This window comes from Mytilus edulis, chromosome 12 (assembly GCF_963676685.1).
Source record: "Mytilus edulis chromosome 12, xbMytEdul2.2, whole genome shotgun sequence".
NCBI lineage: Eukaryota > Metazoa > Mollusca > Bivalvia > Mytilida > Mytilidae > Mytilus > Mytilus edulis.
Genome location: NC_092355.1, coordinates 52,024,011 through 52,046,266, shown reverse-complemented (window position 1 = coordinate 52,046,266; position 22,256 = coordinate 52,024,011). Strand labels below are relative to the sequence as shown.

Here is a 22,256-nt window from a genome sequence, read left to right as displayed (position 1 = left end):
CAAATATTCTATAAAGTTGTGCATTGAAGCAGAAACAATATTTTATTTTCGGTAAACGTACTGAACATTTTGAAAAAGTGAGATGTAATGTAGTTAGCAACTATTTGACATGTGCAAGTATTATTCTGATTCAAATTATACCCTATATACTTATAAATTTAAATTAATTAACTTTTTATCTATAAACGAAGGTAATTACCAGCTTGTTTTAATGTTCGGAAGTTCCTTCAGCAAAAAAAACATCAAAACAGAATGGTTAAATTGTGTGATTATTTTGCATTAACATGATTTTGTTTGTGTGATTTGAAAAAAAAACAGATACCAGAGGGACATTCAAACTCATAGATCGAAAGTAAAATGACAACGCCATGGTTAAATGAAAAAAGGCAAGCAGACAAATAATAGTACTCAAAACACAATATCAAAACTAAAGACTAAGCAACATGAAACCCACCAAAATTTTGAGTTGATACAAACCGCTCCGACAGGGTAAACAGATCATGCCCAACACGTGGCACCCGTCGTGTTGCCCATGTTATTACCAGGTAAATAGTCAAATTCGGTAGGTCACACTTGTGAAAAGGGAACAGGATTGTATTTTACAAGTTAATTGCCACTTTTTATAATAGTAGTTCATTCTGAATTCATTTATTTGTGAAATATTTAATTTATCAGTGTTAAACAACCATCAAGCCAGATGAAGTTTTCGTTTTGTATATGGTGTGTTGGTGTTATGAAAGTAAATAGAATTTAAGTTATCATCAGGTTAGAATTGAGTCATATTATTTTGGTATTCATATCCTGAAATAAGGATTAAATATGTCTTTTTAGTCATCATTAAGTACCTGACAACATCATTAAAAAGAATTCCGTGCGGAATTAGGAATTTTGGGTACCTTATAACGTAATTTTGCGAACGTCATGTATGTGAGAGACTTAGGTAGATATAAGGTCAGGCTTGATCCTCCATGATTTGCATGGAGCAGTGCTGTACTAAGTCAGGAATATGACACTCCGATTGATATGTTTGGACTTTTGATTTTGCCATTTGAATACGGACTTCTCGTTGTGAATTTCCTTCGGAGTTCGGTATTTTTGATGTACTAATTTTTACCTACATCATGCTCATTGACTTGTACTTTTTTCTTGGTTCTAGTGATTATTTCGTTTACGTAATATGATGACAGGTTTGTCTTGTTTATACAATTTTTTTTTTATATATCACTTTTAAAGATACCATGCATGATGAAACCGTCAATCAATTCAAATGGTGGGCTAGTACACTACTGTACCATGTAAACAGATGTTTAAACTCACCAATCTATATATGTGCCTGTCCCTATTTGAAAACATATATGTAAAAGTTATTGTATGTTTTGTTTATCATATTTGTATCCGAATCTAGACTTTTTTCAATGGTTTGAATTATTTTACATTTTTTATTCGAAACCTTTAATATCATGCTACAGTATAAGTTTTACTGATTCCGAGAGTGACCTATAGCTATTTACTTCAACAACATTTTGTCTTTCGTAGTAGGTGGATAGTTTCTTATTATCGAACATTCCGCATCCTTGTATTTTTTTAATAAACATGTGTGTTTCATTTGTTTAACTTTATTATGCAGCAAATATATCTAGACGAAAGCTAACGTACCATCACAATCGACAGTTTCATTAAACATTTAAATCGTGGCATTTAATTGTATTTACTCATTTGCTATATATATTGAAGTTACTAGGGGCAATCAAATGTATACTGTTTTTATTTACACTTATACATTTTGCAAATAAACGAATAAAATTATGACGAGCAAGGCGAAATGTTTTTATAAAAGTGTCGATTAAGCCAACAAAAGCACCATCCCACAAAAAATAAACACATTTGATTAAAATACAGAAAATATAGTCTTTTTCATCATAGACTGATATGAATTGCTTTGTTATGCTATATATCTATAGTCAAGACAGCGCATAATGTGACCTTTTAAAGTAGGTGAAATACACATGAGCCATAATAAGAACAAGTCCTATTGCCGTTGGTCCTAGCAATCCAAGAAAGGATTCTACATTCAGGGTGAACCCTATCACGCACATCAGCAGTAGACAGCTTATTATTACCATAGAAACCCATCTAACAACAAAAATGATCTTTGCGTTTCTAAGCCCGTCCGGAATATTAGTTGTCAATTTTGTTTGGGATGAAGATACCGCTGAGGGAAAATCATTGTTCATTGAATATGATGACGTCATTTCACTACCAACCACATTCCTTTCCTTGGTTTGATAACTGGACTCTTTTGTTCTTGTCTGGTCCAATTCTTTAGGAGGAGCCTCGTTCCCATAGTACCAAGCTACTTGGAAACCGTTGACGTATGCTACACTGCTTGAAAAATAGCACATGATGACATACTGAATAGGCATGACAAGGATGTTGTTGGCGAGAAAGTCGGTCGTCTTTCCTACCATAGCTATAACAACTGAACCGGTCGCTTGACCACTGGTTGACTGTAGCCTCATGTTCAGTAACACCTACAAAAAAAACATACAATTTACTGTGGATTCATTTATTTTTGTGGGCATCAATTTTCATGGATTTCTCTAAACTTTCATATTCGTGGATATTTGATTTTGTGGTTTTGTCAATCTCTGTTTACTAAGCCTTATGAAAATATGTTATTCGTTGAAAATTTGAAGTTTATTATCTATTAGATTCTTGTATTCCTATGGAGCAGGAGTAACCAATACATGAATGTCTCATATTTTGATGAAAGCTTGTTTTTATCATCTCCCAAAGTAAGATCTTGTTGTTATTGTGACAAGGCCAGTTGACGTGTATACGCAACAAGTAATCGAGGTGAACAGAAATCTTACAGTTTTTACTATTTCAATCTCAATTAATCTATCTCTGTTTATATAAAATCTAGTATATCTTCATTGTATTGCAGCTTTTTCACATACAAAATAATTTAAAAGAACAGCTGTATTGATGATCGAAATACTATTTCATTGTAGAGAATGTTTTACCAGGAATAAAAATCAGGCCAGAAATGAATTCAAATACTTTCTATAATCAGAACAGCACATAACTGTTGTTACTCAATATGAAACGATGAGTGGTCATACTTTAGTAATTATATATAAAGTAAAATCACAAAAATACAGAACTTAGAGGAAAATCAATTCGTAAAGTCCATAATCACATGGCAAAATCAAATAACAAAACGCATCAAAAACGAATGGACAAGAACTGTCATATTCCTGACTTGGTACAGGCATTTTCAAATGTAAAAAATGGTTGATTAAACCTGGTTTTATAGCGCTAACCCTCTCACTTTGATGACAGTCTCATCAAATTCCTTTATATTTACATTGATGCCTTAACTATAAAAGGTCCTTATTTCCAAATAACTACAGAAAAGTTACCCCTAGAGCTACATAACTCTCAAACAAAACATTTTTTTTAAATACATAATGGAAAACTGTTGTTGCTTCGTTTCTTTTCTCACCTTTAACAATAGGATTATGAACAATGCATATGAGATGTGGTATGATTGACACAGTTCACGAGGGACCAAAGTATGATAATTTAAACAAGTTGAACAATTATTTGTCTCACAATATTGTATTATATTTTGTATTGCGTTTATTGTCCTTTTGTTTTGTGCCAGCTAACAAAACAATTTCGATCTTAATATGGAACAATATTAACGTTGAAAGTGAAAAAGTGCATGTTTTTTAAATAGTACATCAAACCTTTAATTGAACGTGTTCTTTTAAAAACGGTCCTAACTAAGTTATTCCTCCTTATTTGTGAATTCTGCTAAAAAATTGGACATCTGAATGGTAAAAAGTAATTAAGACTTAAATTTCATTTTCCGATTGCCCTCCTTACTTTTTAAATGTAAGTAGCACAGCTGCATTAAGATACTGAACTACTAACGACGTCATTTCATTCGATATAGAGTGTGAATATTTTATCTTAAATTCCTAATAACCAAATGTGAGTGCAATTATCAATCCCTCTGACGATATAGCCTGTGTAAATATGTTCAACACTCCCTTTAAAGTAACAAGAAGCACTGATATCAAATTAAGGCAATCCAAAAGAAAATTGATTTGTTGAAAATTGCCCTAATTTCATGTCTGTTCCTTAATAAAGAATGATGAATTATCAAATCAAAAATGGCTAGAAAATAGAAAAATTATAAGATTCTTGATCGAAGAACTGACGACAGACATTTCTTAATTGATACATGTTTCTATGTTATGACATTGGTTTCTTATTTATAACAGTTAAATTATCTGAATGTATGTCATACTTTTACGTTTTGTATTGTTATGACGAGAGAGCGCTCATATATGCTAAGGGTCTTCTTATATTATGTTTAAAATAAAAAACCAGTTCAATATAGGCGTTTAAATAATGATTAATTTTCTTATACACAGTTTAGATGATAAGTCGTAAGATTTTGTTTGTGTTTTTTTTTTTTAAAGAATAAAGACAATTCGAAAGTCTGTGACGTATGATGCGGCAATTTTTGTTTTTCGGCTTTCCTCAACAATAATAAGAAATACTGCAAAACCAAATCTTCAACGTATTTTGTGTTACCGATTTCGCGTTCTTAAATAACATGAATAACAAATTGTATGAAATTGGAAAAAAATGAGATAATAGTATTAAAAGCACAAGAACTTGAATTTCATATGGGTTTTTTTTTTTCAATTGACAAATTCATCGTAGATACCGGAATTAAAATTGATTACACCAGATGCGCATTTTGTCAACAAAAGACTTGTGAAGCTCGAAAAATAATTCAAGAGCTAAATAAAGCACGTAGTTGCATTTCATTGAAAACCCGATATTGCAAAGGATTTTGATAATTGCAGCTAAAAGGTTTGAGCGTTTACCTCGTGAAACATTAAAAACACTGGTAAAAAATGTGCTAGAGATAAAGCGAATACTGAAGGAATATATAAACTCAAAACGTTAAAGATACACTGACAACGGAGTGCTACAAATTGAAACACACCTGTCCCAAGTCAAGAATCTGATATTCAGTAGTTGTCGTTTGTTGATGTGGTTCAAAAGTGTTTTTCGTTTCTCATTTTTTTTTATATAGAAATCAGACCGTGGGTTTTCACGTTTGAATGGTTAACAATAGTATTTTTTGGAGTCCCTTTATATTCTGTGTGATCCAAGGTTCCGTATTGAAGACCGTAACTTGAGCTATAATGGTTCACTTTTATCAATTATGACTTGATTTGGTACTCATACCACATCTTCCTATATCTATTAAATTGAATTTATTGTTCCTTTAAAATAAATATTTTGGTATATTAATAAGTACAAAACGAGTTTATACTTCAGACATAGATTTTCGGGGAAAAATGAAACCTGCAGTATTTTCGTTGAATAGGTTAATTCGTATTGTTGTATTATTTGATCACGCTGCACATATAGATTCAACTACTACCCATATCACGGAAACGTTTATTCTACATCAATCATTATTGTGCATAATATGCAAAATAGTTTCTTTTAAGTGCACCTAAAATATTATTATAAAAACTTTATATTTAACCCTCTAATTCTTGTAAAGTAAATCAACAACAAGTGATATGACTTTACCATGTTCACATCCCTACATATGTTTCACATTGTTGTAGGCGTGTACCATAGCACTTAGAAAACTAGTATGTGAACATATGTGCACCAAAATATAAATACAACACATATTCTATGAAATATTACCTGTGGAAAGGTTTCTATGCACCATAATACAATTGCCACATATTCTATGAAATTCTCCACCTTGAATAGCAGTTCAACAGCAATAATAGCCGACCACGTGACAACACACACAGCAGGGTAAATTATTTTCAGCATCTTTTGGTACTTTCCATAAATCAAAAATTGCACGAGAAGTGCAAATTCTAAAATAGGACAATACACCGAACTTATTTGACCATAAATTGGTATTTTGGCATATATGAATACGAAGAATAAGTTTATCAACGATGCCGTAAAATTCGATGTTGCCCATAGTACACTGAGTCCTCTTACTGACTTCCGGCGGAAGTTCTTCCATACTTGCGGAAGTAGAACAATGAACCACAGCGTGGTGCTACACATGCCGCTTACATTGCCAAGCGTGCATGTCCAAAGAGGCCAACTGTCTCGACAGTTTTGCTGTAGGAATTTGTTATTGTCACTAAAATTCCCATCTGCCATAATATGTGTGATATTATACACCTGCAAGTAAATGTAAAACAAAAACAGAAAACGATTAATTTAAACAATCGAAAAAAATAAACGTACGAAAACTAAAAGGTTCAGAATGACGCATGCCACAATGTGACGCAGGATCTGCCTACACTTCCAGAGCACTGAGATCACCAAACGTTTAAAGTTGGATTCATGTTGCGTAGACTTAGGAATTTTTTATTTTGTATTAAAATTTTTCTGAATTGCAGCTTTTCTTTTTTACGATGTCTGCAGGCCGACTATATGATTTTAGAAATTATACTTTATCTAATAAATTAACAATTGGTTTCTGAAAAAGGTAAAGCGAGGTTTTGTTCTTCCACATTGTTTTGTTATTTAAAAAATATCAATATACTGGTCCTTTGTTGGAGATCGATTGTTAACATTTTGGGGCTTGTCATAGCGTACAATGCGGTATGGGCTTTTTTCATTCTTGAAGACCGTATTGTGACCTATAGTTTTTAATTCTGTGTCATTTGGTCTCTTGTGGAGAGTTGTCTCATTGGCAATTATACCACATCTTTTTTTTATATAACCTTTATTTTCTAAATTTATTAGTTACACTATTTGTGTTTCATTTTCTCTTGTTAAGTCCGAAAAATTGGAATTAACAGTTAGCAGGTCTAATGAAGCATAAACTTCATGTACTAAGCTGTCAAAACGTCTGGTTCATAAATAACATATGTATATTTTATATTCACGTTTGATCAATCAACATATAATATTCATATGTATTCATATGCATTTGAATAGTTATAGTAGCTACATTTACTTTAAAAACTACCGCCATGATGCAGTCAATTGTGCTTTGAAAGTAGCAATAATTCCCAAAAACCAAAAAAATGCATATTCCAGGAGATATGTAATCACTTACAAGTTTAAAAACATGATCGAGATGTGCATCATTCGTCCATTTATTTCACTAACTTAAGGTTGATTCATTTTTTTGAATCGACTGAAATGTTATATTTTCGCTTCTGTCCCTTTTAACTTTTCTATTTATTGTGTTATCTATTTTCGAATATCAATACAAAAAAAGAAGATGTTGTATGACTGACAATGAGACAACTCTCCACAAGACACCAAATGAGACATAAATTGATAACAAGGTTATTCGTCAGACAAGGTCTTTGATGTCAATTAAACATCTTTGCTATTATAGAACAATGATGCGTGCTGCATGGTAATTGCCCAAAGCTACCGAAAACAACAACACAGATCACAATTAAGTTATTTAAGGAAAACAAAAGGCAGTGTGAACTATTGGCTTTCTTCCTTGCCACATGTCAAGTTCTAAAAAGCGCCGAGACAATGTTGTGATTTGATTTTACTAAGTCGTCATCTGTTATATATAAGTATATAAAGTAATACTTAAACAACCTGTCTGCACTCAAACGATTCTAATCATATTAGTATACGAAGGTTGCTGATTAGATTTGATTTAGATTTGTATAAGAGAGACATACCAAAGATACATTTAAAGTCATAAGTTGAAAACATACTGACAACGCTATGGCTAAAAAAAAACTAAAAAACAGACAAACAAACAAGAGTACAAAGTAAACAGAGCATATCAAATAGAAGACTGCGCAACATAAACCCATATACATTTTCTTTTCTTTTATATAGATATTATTTCCGTTACTTATTATTTAATTCTAAAACTACATAAACTATGTATATCCTTGAATAATTGACATCGTTTTCTTTTTTTTTTATATCAAATCTACTTGTTGACACTAGTAATGGTTTATCCCTTAAAAGTCATAGTTTTGGCAAGGGTTTGCTCATTGTAGTCTTTCTAAAAGTGAGTTTATTTTAAACTCGGGGCAATTATATTATTTGTTTTCGTTTCATTTCAGACTCATCCACTGCGATAATTTCAGTAGTGTTTCAAAGTCAACTCGCTTCCATTCAATTTAGATATGTTTCGTCTATATATAAAAAAAAAATAGAAGATATAGTATGATTGCCAATGAGACAATGTCCACAAAAGACCAAAATGACATAGAAATTAACAACTATATGTCACCGTACAGCCTTCAACAATGAGCAAAGCCCATACCGCATAGCCAGCTTTAAATAGCCCCGAAATGATATGCATGGTATTCATATCGTCTGCAGTAAATAGTTACTTGAACAGTACCTACTAGTAGTTGTTTGGAAGAAAAACAAATCACTCTCGAACACTCCTTAATACTTTGATGTTTAAGTTTCAAATTGGTGTATGTATTTTAGATAAAGATAACCATTTAAATCGAACAATTCATTCATCAATGATCGGTGTACACAGTTGAAGACATGGTTGTACTTGTGTAAGACAGCATATTGAATCTATAGATCTCTTTATTCCGTTTGTGTTGTAAGGTTGTTGTCAAATTGTATGTATTGTCTCTTTATACAAACACTTACCTGTATCTTTTTTTTTTAAGCTCCTACTTTCATTTCAAATCAACTGAATATTATGTCAGTAAGTAAACACACAACTGCACGTTGTTATCTACATATTACACATGTTATATAATTTCGACTTTGAACACTTACAAGTATTTTTAGAAAATGTATGTTGAGTGCACTCAAAAGCCTTATACTTTAAAGTACTTTACTGTTTACGAGAAAATATATTCAAACTCGTTGATAGAGTTTACATTGGATGGCAAATTATATCAGCTATCAGATTTAGTCCTCAATGCGTGCTCTACAGAAACAAACATGTATAAGATATCGCTATCACAAACAGAATATTGGCTTTTAATTTACCGTCCTTGAACTAATGTTTAATTCTTAAATGTGTCAGAAAGAAAATTGTATTGTTTCATTTTAGAAAAAAAAACATGTAATGCCAGGAAACTGAAGCTAATAATCCAAGGACTGTATTGCACTTGCATTGAGGTTCCATGTTGTATCTCGTCATTAAGTCCTTGTAACGTACGTTAAGACGATTTTTTTGTACAGTGCTATGAATGAATACACGATATTACTAGTTCCTATTTTTAGATCAAGGATGTAAAACATTTCAAACTTATCTATTTGTTTTAATTTGTTTTACATGTTTAGGAATACCAATCAAACAGTGTCTGCAATTACATTAATAGAAAACCGCTAATATTTATTTGATATAATGTCCATTTAAAAAACAAATGGTTTAGAACAGATTTTTTTTATAAAAATTGGGTGTTTTTAATATCCTATTAGATAATTACAATGATTGCCTAATTACTAAAACATTGATCATTTATCTATAAAGTTATCAATTTAGCAATATTTGATGTCTGCCACATTTGTGTTGATGTTTGATAGATTAAAACCGTTAGCTTTCAAATTTTAAATATTTCACATTTTATCTTACCTGTTCCTTTTAACGTTTACTATACGGTATTGGTTCTGTTCCTTGTTGAAGGGTCTATGAATTGGTTGCAGATTGTCAGTTTGACTTAATTGATAAATGTATACATCTCGTTATTTCTATATACATGTACATAGGGGTGGATACAAAGTTTGAAATCCACTTGAAACGCACAGATAACGAATGAGTTACGGAGCATTCCAACGAAATCTCGTATAGACTTTCATAAACAAAGAGGGTATCCGGAATAAGATAATATATTTATGGAGCTTTATTACTGAGTGACTTGATCAGATTTGCCCAACAATTGCATGCACATGTATTCAAAATGTAATTGAAAGTAATTTAGCAGTACATGCTTTTTTTTTAATGTAATTAAGTACATTACCAGTACATGTAATTTAAAAAAATGCTTAACTACACATTACACATGTATCTGTGTCTGAGTGTTCAAATAAAATCTTGAACATTCAATTACATTGAAAATTGTAATGCATTACACTTAATTACAATTACATGTTCAATTACCCAATCCCTGCTAAGTACAACCTGAACGCTGATATCTTTCATGAGTTAACTGGGTTGTCTCAAACTGTTTAAACATCTTACCGTTGATTGAACTAGTATACTCCTTTTTTCGTTTCTGACAGAAAAAGTACTGTCGACAAAGAAACAACTGCCAAGAGTTATCTCATTACATTATTTTGACTTTGAGTGTAAAATCATTTATAGCTAAATGTATGTTGATTTCATTTAATAACTGTCTACTAAAATAGTCTTTACTATTTATTATTAGTACATAAAAGATATATTCGAACTAAATCTATCGTTGACAAGGTCAATTCTTTGACATATTTCTTTAAGCTATCGGATTTAGTTCTGAATGCGTGTTTTACAAATACATTCATCTATCAGATATCGATAACAGCATTCGTTTTCATTTGAAGGGCGAAATTACAGACTAAATCATGTTTTTTGTTCACCTGTTCATGTAATCCCCTCGATATCTATATGTGGTCATCACCACATGATAGTCGTTGCTATCCAATCATACACATGTATGTATCTTATAGGGACACATTTAATAATGAAGATTTCAGTGTAATCCATGTATTCATTGGAAAACGAATGCCGGTATACCAAAATCGTCACCCTTATTACTATTTATGATACCTTCTATCTACCGAAAGCCTAAAACTAAATGATTACTGATTACAGAATGGAGTTGTAAATCAAATTGGTGAGCTAACTACAAAGAAACGATTGTGAAGCATTCAGGTCAAAAATCTGTAGAAATTGTATGGACATGATCGAGTTGACCTTGCTCTAGATATCCAAAATGTTTTTTTCTACCATTTTCCAATTCCCCTATGTTATCGAAGATGATAGAGGCTCATCGTTTAGAAAATAATTGTGACCTTTCTATTTATTTTATTATAAATGGAAATATAAAATTGAATTCATATTAACAAATGCATAAAACTTAAACCAGATAAACATCAATGTGACCAGTAAAACATACATACAAGCACACAAGTTATTTATTCACGACCATTGCTGTTTTTGGGACGACCTCTTACATTTTTACTGGTCGATGTCGTTGTCGACTGTAGATGTCATCATTGTTGCTTATAGTAGCAAACCTGTACTTGCTGTGTTTAAATATTGTTTGTAAATTTAATTGAAACAAACATATACTGTGGATTCATTAATATTCGTTGGATACCAATTTTCGTGGATTTCGTGGGTACAGGATAACCACGAATTTAAATGTTCAACGAAACGTACATTTTATATATGCTTTGTATGCAGATATTGACATAACCACGAAATCAAATATCCACGAAAATGCAATTTTTCGTCAATCCACGAAAATTGATACCCACGAAAATAAATGAATCCACAGTACCAACAAAGATGCTGTAGAAGACTTTTATTTTTCAGAATTACTTTCAACAAAAACATTAAGATTAAAATAAAGGTCATGCACACACTTAGTTATCTGAAGTAAAATGTTAACTAGGGTGCTTTATTATCTAAATTGTTTGAAAGATTTGTCAACATACAAGGTAGAGCTATGTCATCATTGTTTCAAGTCGATTTTCGTGACACTGGTCATGAAATACATCTTGCATTGTTTTGTATTACTTTTATGTCTTCTATGGATTAAAATCCAGGATCGCGTGATTACATTTCACTTGACGTTTTCGATGAAATTGCATAGATTGGTTCAGTTACTAAGTCAGGTTCTTTTGATTTGATCTTCATTGAACTTTTCGTTGATATAGCATAAATCGGTTCATTGCTTATGCTTGACGATGGGTTATGTGACTTTGAGTTCGTTGTAGTCATATTTTGAATGTTCGATATTGTTTCAGGTACTAGATTATCTTCTTTTGACTTGATTTTCATTGACTTTTTCGTTGATATAGCGTATATGGGTTCATTGGTTATGCTTGGTGACGAACTATTTGAATATATGTTCGTTGTAGCGATATTTTCACTTTTCAATAATGTTTCAGGTACTAAACTTGATTCTTTCGACTTGATTTTCATTGACTTTTTCGATGATATAGCATATATTGGTTCATTGGTTCGTTTTCCCAACGGCGAGTGATTTGAATTTGTATTCGTTGTACTGCTACCATCACTGTTCGATAATTGTGTCGCACGGATCCCTTGAGACATGTCCATGTATTGTTCTTTAGTCGCACTGCTACCGTGGGACATGCCAATGTATGGATCTGTTGTTGTATACATTGTATCACTGGAATCTTCAATTTCATCATAGTCATCAAACTGACTAATAGACGATTTGCTATCATTCTCCTCGGTAAAGGTAAACTTGGACAGATTGTTAGCAGGGATCATTTCGTGAGTTGTTTCGTCAATGCCATCATATATGCCTTTTAGCGATAGTTTCTTAGTAAAAATATGTTTCTCCTCATTAGGAGTTACTGCGTCTATCCTTTCATCAATTTCATCATAATCTGGGATACGCTCACTTGTGAAGACATGCGTACACTGGAAAGGAGCTGACATTTCTTCTGAAGTATCAATATCATCATAATCACCCCCAGTAAAATCATTTGTAAAGACGAGTGGTCCTCGTGAGGAATCTGTCACATCTTTAGAATCCGTGATATCATCATAATCACCCCCAGTAAAATCATTTGTAAAGACGAGTGGTCCTCGTGAGGAATCTGTCACATCTTTAGAATCCGTGATATCATCATAATCACCCCCAGTAAAATCATTTGTAAAGACGAGTGGTCCTCGGGAGGAATCTGTCACATCTTTAGAATCCTTGATATCATCATAATCACCGGCTACTTCATCTGTAAATTGATTTTGTCTTCGGGTAGCATGTGACGCATCTTCGAGATCTTCAATGTCATCGTAATCACCAGTTAATTCATCTGTATAGTCAATTTGTCTTCGAGAAGAATTTGACACATCTTGAGAATCTTCTATATCGTTGTTATCACCAGATAATTGATTTGTGATAAGACTAGCAGGATTTGAAAACTCCTCTGAGTCTTTAATATCATCAAAATCAACTTGTAAAGCCAACTCGGGACATATCTTGTTTTCTGTTTCTGTTTTACTATCCTGATGTATGGTTATTGTAGGCTTGTTAGGTTGATATTGCTCTTTGAAGTCCTTAGTAGGATGATAATTGTCTTCGTGTTCAGATCTACTGTTGATACAGGGAATATGCTCCATGTGATGTGATTCAATATTCTTAGTGTTCGAGTTAAGTACTGATTGTTCCGTTTGTGTTTTAGTATGACAAATATTGTTTATTGAGTCATCATAATCACTTGTTTCGTCAGCTTTTCCAGTAGTAATGTTTCCGAGTTCTGGTTTTGATTGGTGACTGCCTCTTTTGAAAGTTGTAAGACGTTTATTTAATTTATCGTTTTTGAAAGATGTCTGCACTTCCAACACCCTTCCGTTTCCGCTGTTTCTTCCATCACTTAATTGTTCATTGCTTGTTTCGCTGTCTTCTATTATGTCTTCCAATGGGGATTGCAATTCGGTAATTTGTACAGAATATGAACGTTTGTTTACAACAACAGCATGCTCTTTCACATCTTCCTTTTTCCGCTTGTTGCTACTAACATGATTACTGAAACAAACAAAACAACGAAATATACTTTAAATTGTTTTAAGTGTGTTCCTTTGGTCGAAAATTAATTTTAAAATCTTGAATAAATCAGATACCAATTACAAAAAGTAAGCTAAATAGTCGAAAGAAAAACCAAACAAAAGTAGATATATCCCCAATCACTACCCTATGAAAAGAAATTAAATTAACAGAAAATGATCATCAAGCATGTTTAAATTTGATGGTCTAACCTTGGTTTATGTTTTTTCTGTATTGTGGACTAAAATTCATTACAAAAAATGAGTTTGTTGATCTTGTATTACGGATCCTTTTGGTGATTTACAATGTCTAAGTATTATGGTTTTCAAGACAATAGGCAAAACACCAAACATAGGTAAAAATCACTACTAAGAGCCATAGCTCCAATAAGAAGTCAACTGACGAATTTTGGCCATTTAATACGGAAAACATTGGTAATACTCTTCATGAAAGGGCAATAATTACAATAAGGAGTTATGGACGATTTCAGTCATGTTCTACTTATATAGATATTAGAAGATGTGCTATGAGTGCCATTGAAACAACAATGCATTTGTGCTTTTTAAGTGTCCTATTTATTATAGTTTAACTCTAATAAGGAGTCTTATGACAATTTCGACAATATTGACATTTTTGTAGATTGTTATATGTGCCTCAATTTTGAACACTAGAGTTACTAACTTAATATATCTATTGTGTTTATTGATATAAAACGCACAAACGCAAAGAAATGTGAAATTGCTGTTAAAGGGCATTACTCCAATAAGAAGTAGTCAAAATTTCGACAATGCTGACTTCTTGCTTTGCTAATTATTTTTAGCTGTATAAAGTTTTCCCCTGTCATTTGTAGCTAGCACGATAATAGGCAATAATGGAAAATAAACACATTGTGAAACTTGACTCTTTGGGTCAGGTGAGCTAAAGTCTTATATGTTCCTGTCATAGTAACAAATTGTGGTATTTGTATGTGCCTTAACAAAGTTCAAATAAGATTTTTCATAAAGATATTGTAGAACATGACATAATTACATAAACAAATCATTATCAGAGTTAATTATAAAAAAAAACTGGTAATGACGAAAAACAGTATGTATCAAATTTTTTTCGAATCACGCTACGACGCCATTATTAGTCTTAATCAATAATCACATCATCTTGAAATAATTACTTAACAAATAACGGTTCTGATTGGTGGTATTATGGTGTGACTAAGTTTTCATTGGTTAGAAAAAAGTAATATTACGAAAATACTGAACCCCGAACAGAATTTAAAACGGAAAGTCCCTTACCAAATGGCAAAATAAAATGATAAAACACATCAAACGAATGGATAACAACTGCAATATTCCTGAAAAAAGTAATATCACAAAAATTCAGAAATCCGAAAAAAAAAATTCAAAAAGGAAAGTCCCTAATCAAATGGAAAAATCAAAGGGTAAAACACATCCAACGGACTTAGTAAAGGCATTTTCGAATGTAGAAAATGGTGGATTGAACCTTGTTTTATAGCGCTAAACGTCTCACTTGTATGACAGTCGTATCATATTGTATTGCATTGTATTGCATTGTATTGCATTGTATTGCATTGTATTGCATTGTATTGCATTGTATTGCATTGTATTTAATTGTATACCTGATGTTTGTATTAAATTGTATTGCCTGACCCTTATGGTTGGAATTTTGCAATACAGATTATATAACAGTTCAAGATAGTTTAGAACTTTGTACTTGTTTGGCTTTATAAATATTTTGATATGAGCGTCACTGATGAGTCTTATTAACAACATATTTGTTACGTTCGGAGGACGTGTTTTTCAACAGACTGTTGGCATTCCAATGGGAACAAACTGTGCCCCTCTGCCTTCCGACTTGTTTCTTTATTATAATGAGGCTGACTTCATGCAGGAACTTCTTAGAAAGAAAGATAGAAAATTAGCAATATCCTTTAACTCTACTTTCCGTTATATAGATGATGTTCTTTCACTAAACAATTCAAAATTTGGTGACTATGTGGAACGCATCTATCCCATCGAACTAGAGATAAAGGATACTACAGATACAGTTAAGTCGGCTTCATATCTTGACTTCCATCTATAAATTGACAATGAGGGTCGGTTGAAAACAAAACTTTACGACAAAAGAGATGATTTCAGCTTTCCAATTGTGAACTTTCCATTTCTAAGTAGCAAAATTCCAGCAGCGCCTGCATACGGGGTATATATCTCCTAATTGATACGATATTCCCGTGCTTGCATTTCCTATCATGATTTTCTTGATAGAGAGTTGCTGCTCACAAGGAAGCTATTAAACCAAGAGTTCCAAATGGTGAAGTTGGAATCATCCCTTCGTAAATTTTACGGACGCCATCACGAGTTGGTTGACCGTTATGGAATAACCGTTTCAAAATGATACCGGATATGTTCCTTACGTCGTAACTACAATCCCCTTCCCTTTCATGAATGTGACCTACCGAATTAGACTATTTACCGGATTTGTAACCACATATTCAACACGACGGGTGACACATGTGGAGCAGGATCTGCTTACCCTTCCGGAGCACCTGATATCACCCCTAGTTTTTGATGGGGTTCGTGTTGTTTATTCTTTAGTTTTCTATGTTGTGTCATGATTACTATTGTTTTTCTGTTTGTCTTTTTCATTTTTAGCCATTGCGTTGTCAGTTTGTTTTGGATTTGTGAGTTTGACTATCCCTTTGGTATCTTTCGTCCCTCTTTTATGTAAACGAAACGCGCGTCTGGCGTACTGAATTATAATCCTAGTACTTTTGATAACTATTTACACCACTGGGTCGATGCCACTGCTGGTGGACGTTTCGTCCCCGGGGGTATCACCAGCCCAGTAGTTAACACTTCGGTGTTGACATGAATATCAATAATGTGGTCATTTTTATAAATTTCTTGTTTACAAAACTTTGAATTTTTCGTAAAACAAAGGATTTTCTTATCCCAGGCATAGATTACCTTAGCCGTGTTTGGCACAACTTTTTGGAATTTTGGATCCTCAATGCTCTTCAACTTTGTACTTGTTTGGCTTTATAAATATTTTGATATGAGCGTCACTGATGAGTCTTATGTAGACGAAACGCGCGTCTGGCGTACTAAATTATAATCCTGGTACTTTTGATAACTATTTACACCACTGGGTCGATGCCACTGCTGGTGGACGTTTCGTCCCCGGGGGTATCACCAGCCCAGTAGTTAACACTTCGGTGTTGACATGAATATCAATAATGTGGTCATTTTTATAAATTTCTTGTTTACAAAACTTTGAATTTTTCGTAAAACAAAGGATTTTCTTATCCCAGGTATAGATTACCTTAGCCGTATTTGGCACAACTTTTTAGAATTTTGGATCCTCAATGCTCTTCAACTTTGTACTTGTTTGGCTTTATACATATTTTGATATGAGCGTCACTGATGAGTCTTATGTAGACGAAACGCGCGCCTGGCGTACTAAATTATAATCCTGGTACTTTTGATAACTATTTACCTTGTTTTGATGCCAACGATAATAATTATAAGGACAATCACCAGTGAAATTAATCCCATCAGTCCATACATTGATATACCTGTAAAAAATTAAATAAAAAAGATACCGACCTCTTAGGAAAAATTTTAACAAAAACTCCTCTAATAAGCAACTAAAATATATTTTTTTCTATTATATCATATGAAATTATGATTAAATTTTATGTAAGAAGTGACTCAAATAACGATACCATATCGTAACTAAAAATTTCGTATGTGTTTAATAATAATCTCTCAGACAGCGACCAATGAAGGTCATACTTGTTTCTTTGATTTAGTTATATATTCTATCAAATAACATGCAGAAACAATTTTGTTTCTCCATTTAATACTTTTTATGTTTGGTTCTTTCCTTATTTTTTATGAATACATACAACATGTATAATTAGAGGATGTCGTATCAGCAGGTTCACGTGAGCAGGTTGATTGTTTAGCCTTCTTTTAGAGATTACGAACATGCTATATGTTACGTTTAATATTTACTGGAGTTTAGTTTTTTATCTAACAGTTATAATATAGTATGCTGTGTTGATTTGCGTTTTATTTTCTGTAACTGTATGTTGTTTGAATTGTCCATTGATCGTGATTAAAACTCGAAGGCAGAGTGAGATAATACAAATGAAATGTCTGAACACACGATAATTCAGCATGTGCCGATCCCAGTTTGGACCCTAGTCAGTGGTTGTTTATTGGCCTACTTTAATGATCTTTGTAAGTCGGAGAATTTCGCCATGTTTATATGCTTTCCTGGTTGATCTGTAGATTAATTTGTGCTGATGTGAACCGTGGCATTTTCATATGTCTCACATCATTTATATATATGCAAAATCCGATTCATGCATGTGTTATATATGAATAAAAGATTCGTAAATCGTCATCATGTGCAGTAGATAAACACACATGTCTATTTCATATGTCTCACATCATTCATATATATGCAAAATCCGATTCATGCATGTGTTATATATGAATAAAAGATTCGTAAATCGTCATCATGTGCAGTAGATAAACACACATGTCTATTTCATATGTCTCACATCATTCATATATATGCAAAATCCGATTCATGCATGTGTTATATATGAATAAAAGATTCGTAAATCGTCATCATGTTCAGTAGATAAACACACATGTCTATTTCATATATGTCTCACATCATTCATATATATGCAAAATTCGATTCATGCATGTGTTATATATGAATAAAAGATTCGAAAATCGTCATCATGTGCAGTAGATAAACACACATGTCTATTTCATATATGTCTCACATCATTCATATATATGCAAAATTCGATTCATGCATGTGTTATATATGAATAAAAGATTCGTAAATCGTCATCATGTGCAGTAGATAAACACACATGTCTATTTCATATATGTCTCACATCATTCATATATATGCAAAATTCGATTCATGCATGTGTTATATATGAATAAAAATTCGTAAATCGTCATCATGTGCAGTAGATAAACACACATGTCTATTTCATATGTCTCACATCATTCATATATATGCAAAATTCGATTCATGCATGTGTTATATATGAATAAAAGATTCGTAAATCGTCATCATGTGCAGTAGATAAACACACATGTCTATTTCATATGTCTCACATCATTCATATATATGCAAAATTCGATTCATGCATGTGTTATATATGAATAAAAGATTCGTAAATCGTCATCATGTGCATTAGATAAACACACATGTCTATAGTACTTGCCTATAATATTATTTCTTTCAACTGTTTCACTTGGTAAGACAATTTTCTCTACAAAAAATAAATCATTCACATATGAATAGAGCTGTTTACTTTGATTTTGTCATTTGATTACTACAATTGCTAATACACTGCTTATGGTTTTTATCAGATGCATTTACACGTTGTTTGTAACCGGTTTCGACCGATAAATGCACTTGATGCACTTCAGGTAATTGTTACCTTGAAAACTGCATTTCTTGTTTGCGAAATGTATGTTCTAGGTCAGAACAAATCTACAAAATACTTGTACTCTAATCTAATAATTATCTTTGTTAATATATCAATGTACAGTAAGCCCCTTATTAAGTATGATATAATTGCATAGCACAATATCCAGTGTATTATTGTGTACCGGTTGCGTCCATCTAATGAATATAATTCATATTTAGTCGCCGTTGTGGTAAACCCAATCCCAATCAAAGAGCAGATAACTGTTCAGAATCCAACCATTTCAAGGATATGGCCAATTTGAATAATGTAGAAAATGATATTAATGTTGTATTACAAGAGAATATTAGTGAGTATAATACTGTACTTAACCAGTCTATTTGTGAACAGGAAGTTGTAAATGCAATTAAGTCTTTGAAAAATAACAAAGCATGTAGCGATGACATGATACTTAATGAATTTTTGAATCATGCAGCTTGTAAACTTATGCCCGTATTTTTGAAAATATTTAATATTGTATTTGAAAGTGATATTATACCGGACTCGTGGTCAAAGGGTTTTATCTGCCCTATTTTTAAAAAGAAAGGTGATCATGCAAATGCTGACAACTATAGAGGTATTACAATATTGAGTTGTTATGGAAAATTGTTTACATGTATTTTGAATAATAGATTGTTCAATTATTTTGAAAGTTTAGGATTATTATGTGAAGAACAGGCAGGCTTCAGAAAGGGGTATGGCACTGTTGATCATATCTTTAATTTGAAATGTCTCATTGATTTGTATTTATTTAGAAGAAAAAAATTGTATTGTGCCTTTGTCGATTTTCGTAAGGCTTTTGACTCTGTTAACAGAATATTATTATGGCAAAAATTGTTACACAATGGTATAGAAGGTAAATTGCTGATTGTATTACAAAACTTGTATAAAAATGCAAAATCTTGTGTAAGAGATGGATCTAATTGTTCAGATTTGAGTGCATCTAATATTGGTGTGAGGCAGGGTGAAAACCTGTCACCCCTATTATTTTCTATTTTTCTTAATGATTTGACTGAGTTTACGTCACATGCTTATAGTGGTCTGAATGATGTTTGTAATATGTCTCATTTACTATTTGACAATGATGATATTGAAGTGTATTTTAAATTGTATCTGTTGTTATATGCGGATGACACAGTCATTTTTGCAGAATCTGCAGTTGACTTACAATCAGCATTGAATGCATTGTATTTATATTGTGAATCATGGAATCTCAAAGATAATACTGAAAAAACCAATGTTGTTATATTTTCTAAAAGTCGACATGCTGATAAAGTTCATTTTGTATATTACATTGTGTAATGACCGTTTATCTGTTATTGATGACTTTCAATATTTAGGTATTGTATTTTCTAGAAAAGGTACTTTTCATGTTAATAAATCTAGACTGGTTCAACAGGCCAAAAAAGCAATGTTTTATGTATTACGTAAGGCAAGAAAATTGTATTTACCTATAGATGTATTGTTACAACTTTTTGATGCTATGGTTGGTCCTATATTAATGTACGGTGCAGAAATTTGGGGGTATGAGAAAAATGATATTATTGAATCTGCATTTAGAATTTTGTAAATATATAATGAAAATTCAAAAATGTACACCTAATTGCATTGTATATGGTGAACTAGGTAGAGTACCAATGTCTGTTAACATTAAAGCAAGAATGGTTGGTTTTTGGAAACGTATTGGGACTGGAAAAAAAGAGAAAATTTCTCTTCGTACATTGTATGAAATGCTATATAAACTTGATTCTGGTAATAATTACCACTCTAAGTGGTTGAATTGTGTAAAAGATATTATATCTGAATGTGGTTTTATTAATGCCTGGAATAATCAATATATAGATACAAATTGTCAGTTGTCTAAAAATGTGAAACAGTATTACCTCAATTAATTTGTAAATGAATGGAAGGCTCAGATATTTAAATACGTCAAAATGTTTAAATCATAGAATGTACAAGTCTGAGTTTGGTTTCGAAGATTATTTAACTACATTGCCTTTTGATCTTAGAATTAATTTGTGTAAATATAGGTGAAGTAGTCATATGTTACCTATTGAATGTGGTAGATTTTATAGCATTGGTAGATCAGAAAGAATATGTGATTTATGTAACAGCAATGTGCTAGGAGATAAATTTCATAATATATATAATTGTACTTTCTTTAATGCTGAAAGGCTGAAATTTTTGCTTGCAGATATTTGTAAAGTTAAAAATACTATGAGTTTCTCTAATTTAATGAACAGCAAAGATAAATTTGTTCTTGTTAGCTTAGCCAAGTTCTGTAAAATTGTAATGTCAATTTACAAATGCTATTTACCTTCCCATTTATTCATGCATTTGTAAATATGTTTGTTCATGCATTATATCTTATTTGTTATATTGTTGTACTATCATGCCTCATGTGAGGCCTTTAGTGAAATAAAATGTTTCAATGTTTCAATGGTTTTCAATGGCCTCAACAATAACCTGTTGAATTTCATCGATTTTTTAAAGGAATTTATGCATAGAGTCCTTCAATATGGCGTCCAAGGGTAAATAACTCTTACAAAACCATTTTCAACTAAAGATAATCTCTTGTTTATATTATTTCAGAGGACAATTAAGGATTTGGAATAATATGGTCAAATGCATAAACTTACCAAATCTACATATAAATGTCCGTCTGTCTGTGCAGTTTCCTAACGCTGTTGATGAATTCCGGATGTCCATGTACTGACACATCATTGGATTAATAGACGAGTCTTGGTCTGAAAAAAATGAATCATGCATTAATAAAGGTATATGCAGTTGTTGGATATACTTCAAAGGGATACCTAATTTACCCACATATAAAATCAAAATACATTTAGATTTCATTATTTAGGGCTTAGAGGATATCGTTGTAATAGAAGATATAGTCGTATTTGAATCTATACTACAAAAGGATTTCATTTTGCCGCAACTCCTCTGAAACCATAAATTTGTGTTTGAAA

The 22,256-nt window shown here is 32.1% G+C and overlaps 3 protein-coding genes across 4 annotated transcripts in view; all 3 read right to left on the bottom strand.

Moving 5' to 3' along the window:
* Positions 1–1,747: 1,747 nt before the first annotated feature.
* On the bottom strand, positions 1,748–9,714 carry LOC139498777 (uncharacterized). 2 transcript variants are annotated; one of them, XM_071287316.1, is made up of 3 exons: positions 9,617–9,714; positions 5,755–6,255; positions 1,748–2,531 (listed from the first exon to the last, which is right to left on the bottom strand). In XM_071287316.1, the coding sequence occupies exons 2-3, from the start codon at positions 6,232–6,234 to the stop codon at positions 1,962–1,964; spliced, it is 1,050 nt and encodes a 349-aa protein (XP_071143417.1). In that variant the 5' UTR covers positions 6,235–6,255; positions 9,617–9,714; the 3' UTR covers positions 1,748–1,961. The 2 variants fall into 2 exon arrangements, with proteins under 2 accessions (XP_071143417.1, XP_071143416.1); XM_071287315.1 differs by lacking the exon at positions 9,617–9,714 and adding an exon at positions 8,680–9,217.
* A 1,961-nt stretch (positions 9,715–11,675) lies between these two features.
* LOC139498764 (dentin sialophosphoprotein-like) lies at positions 11,676–17,352 on the bottom strand. Its single transcript, XM_071287301.1, has 2 exons — positions 17,274–17,352; positions 11,676–13,745 (listed from the first exon to the last, which is right to left on the bottom strand). Exons 1-2 carry the CDS (start codon positions 17,342–17,344, stop codon positions 11,801–11,803), a joined length of 2,016 nt encoding a protein of 671 aa, XP_071143402.1. The 5' UTR covers positions 17,345–17,352; the 3' UTR covers positions 11,676–11,800.
* A 3,517-nt stretch (positions 17,353–20,869) lies between these two features.
* Positions 20,870–22,256, bottom strand: part of LOC139497680 (uncharacterized) — a 34,457-nt gene continuing 33,070 nt past the window's right edge. The window contains exons 19-20 of the mRNA XM_071285914.1: positions 21,924–22,031; positions 20,870–20,973 (exon numbers count right to left, since the gene is read on the bottom strand). Of these exons, the coding sequence (XP_071142015.1) occupies positions 20,870–20,973; positions 21,924–22,031 (212 nt within the window). The remainder of the gene's footprint in view (positions 20,974–21,923; positions 22,032–22,256) is intronic.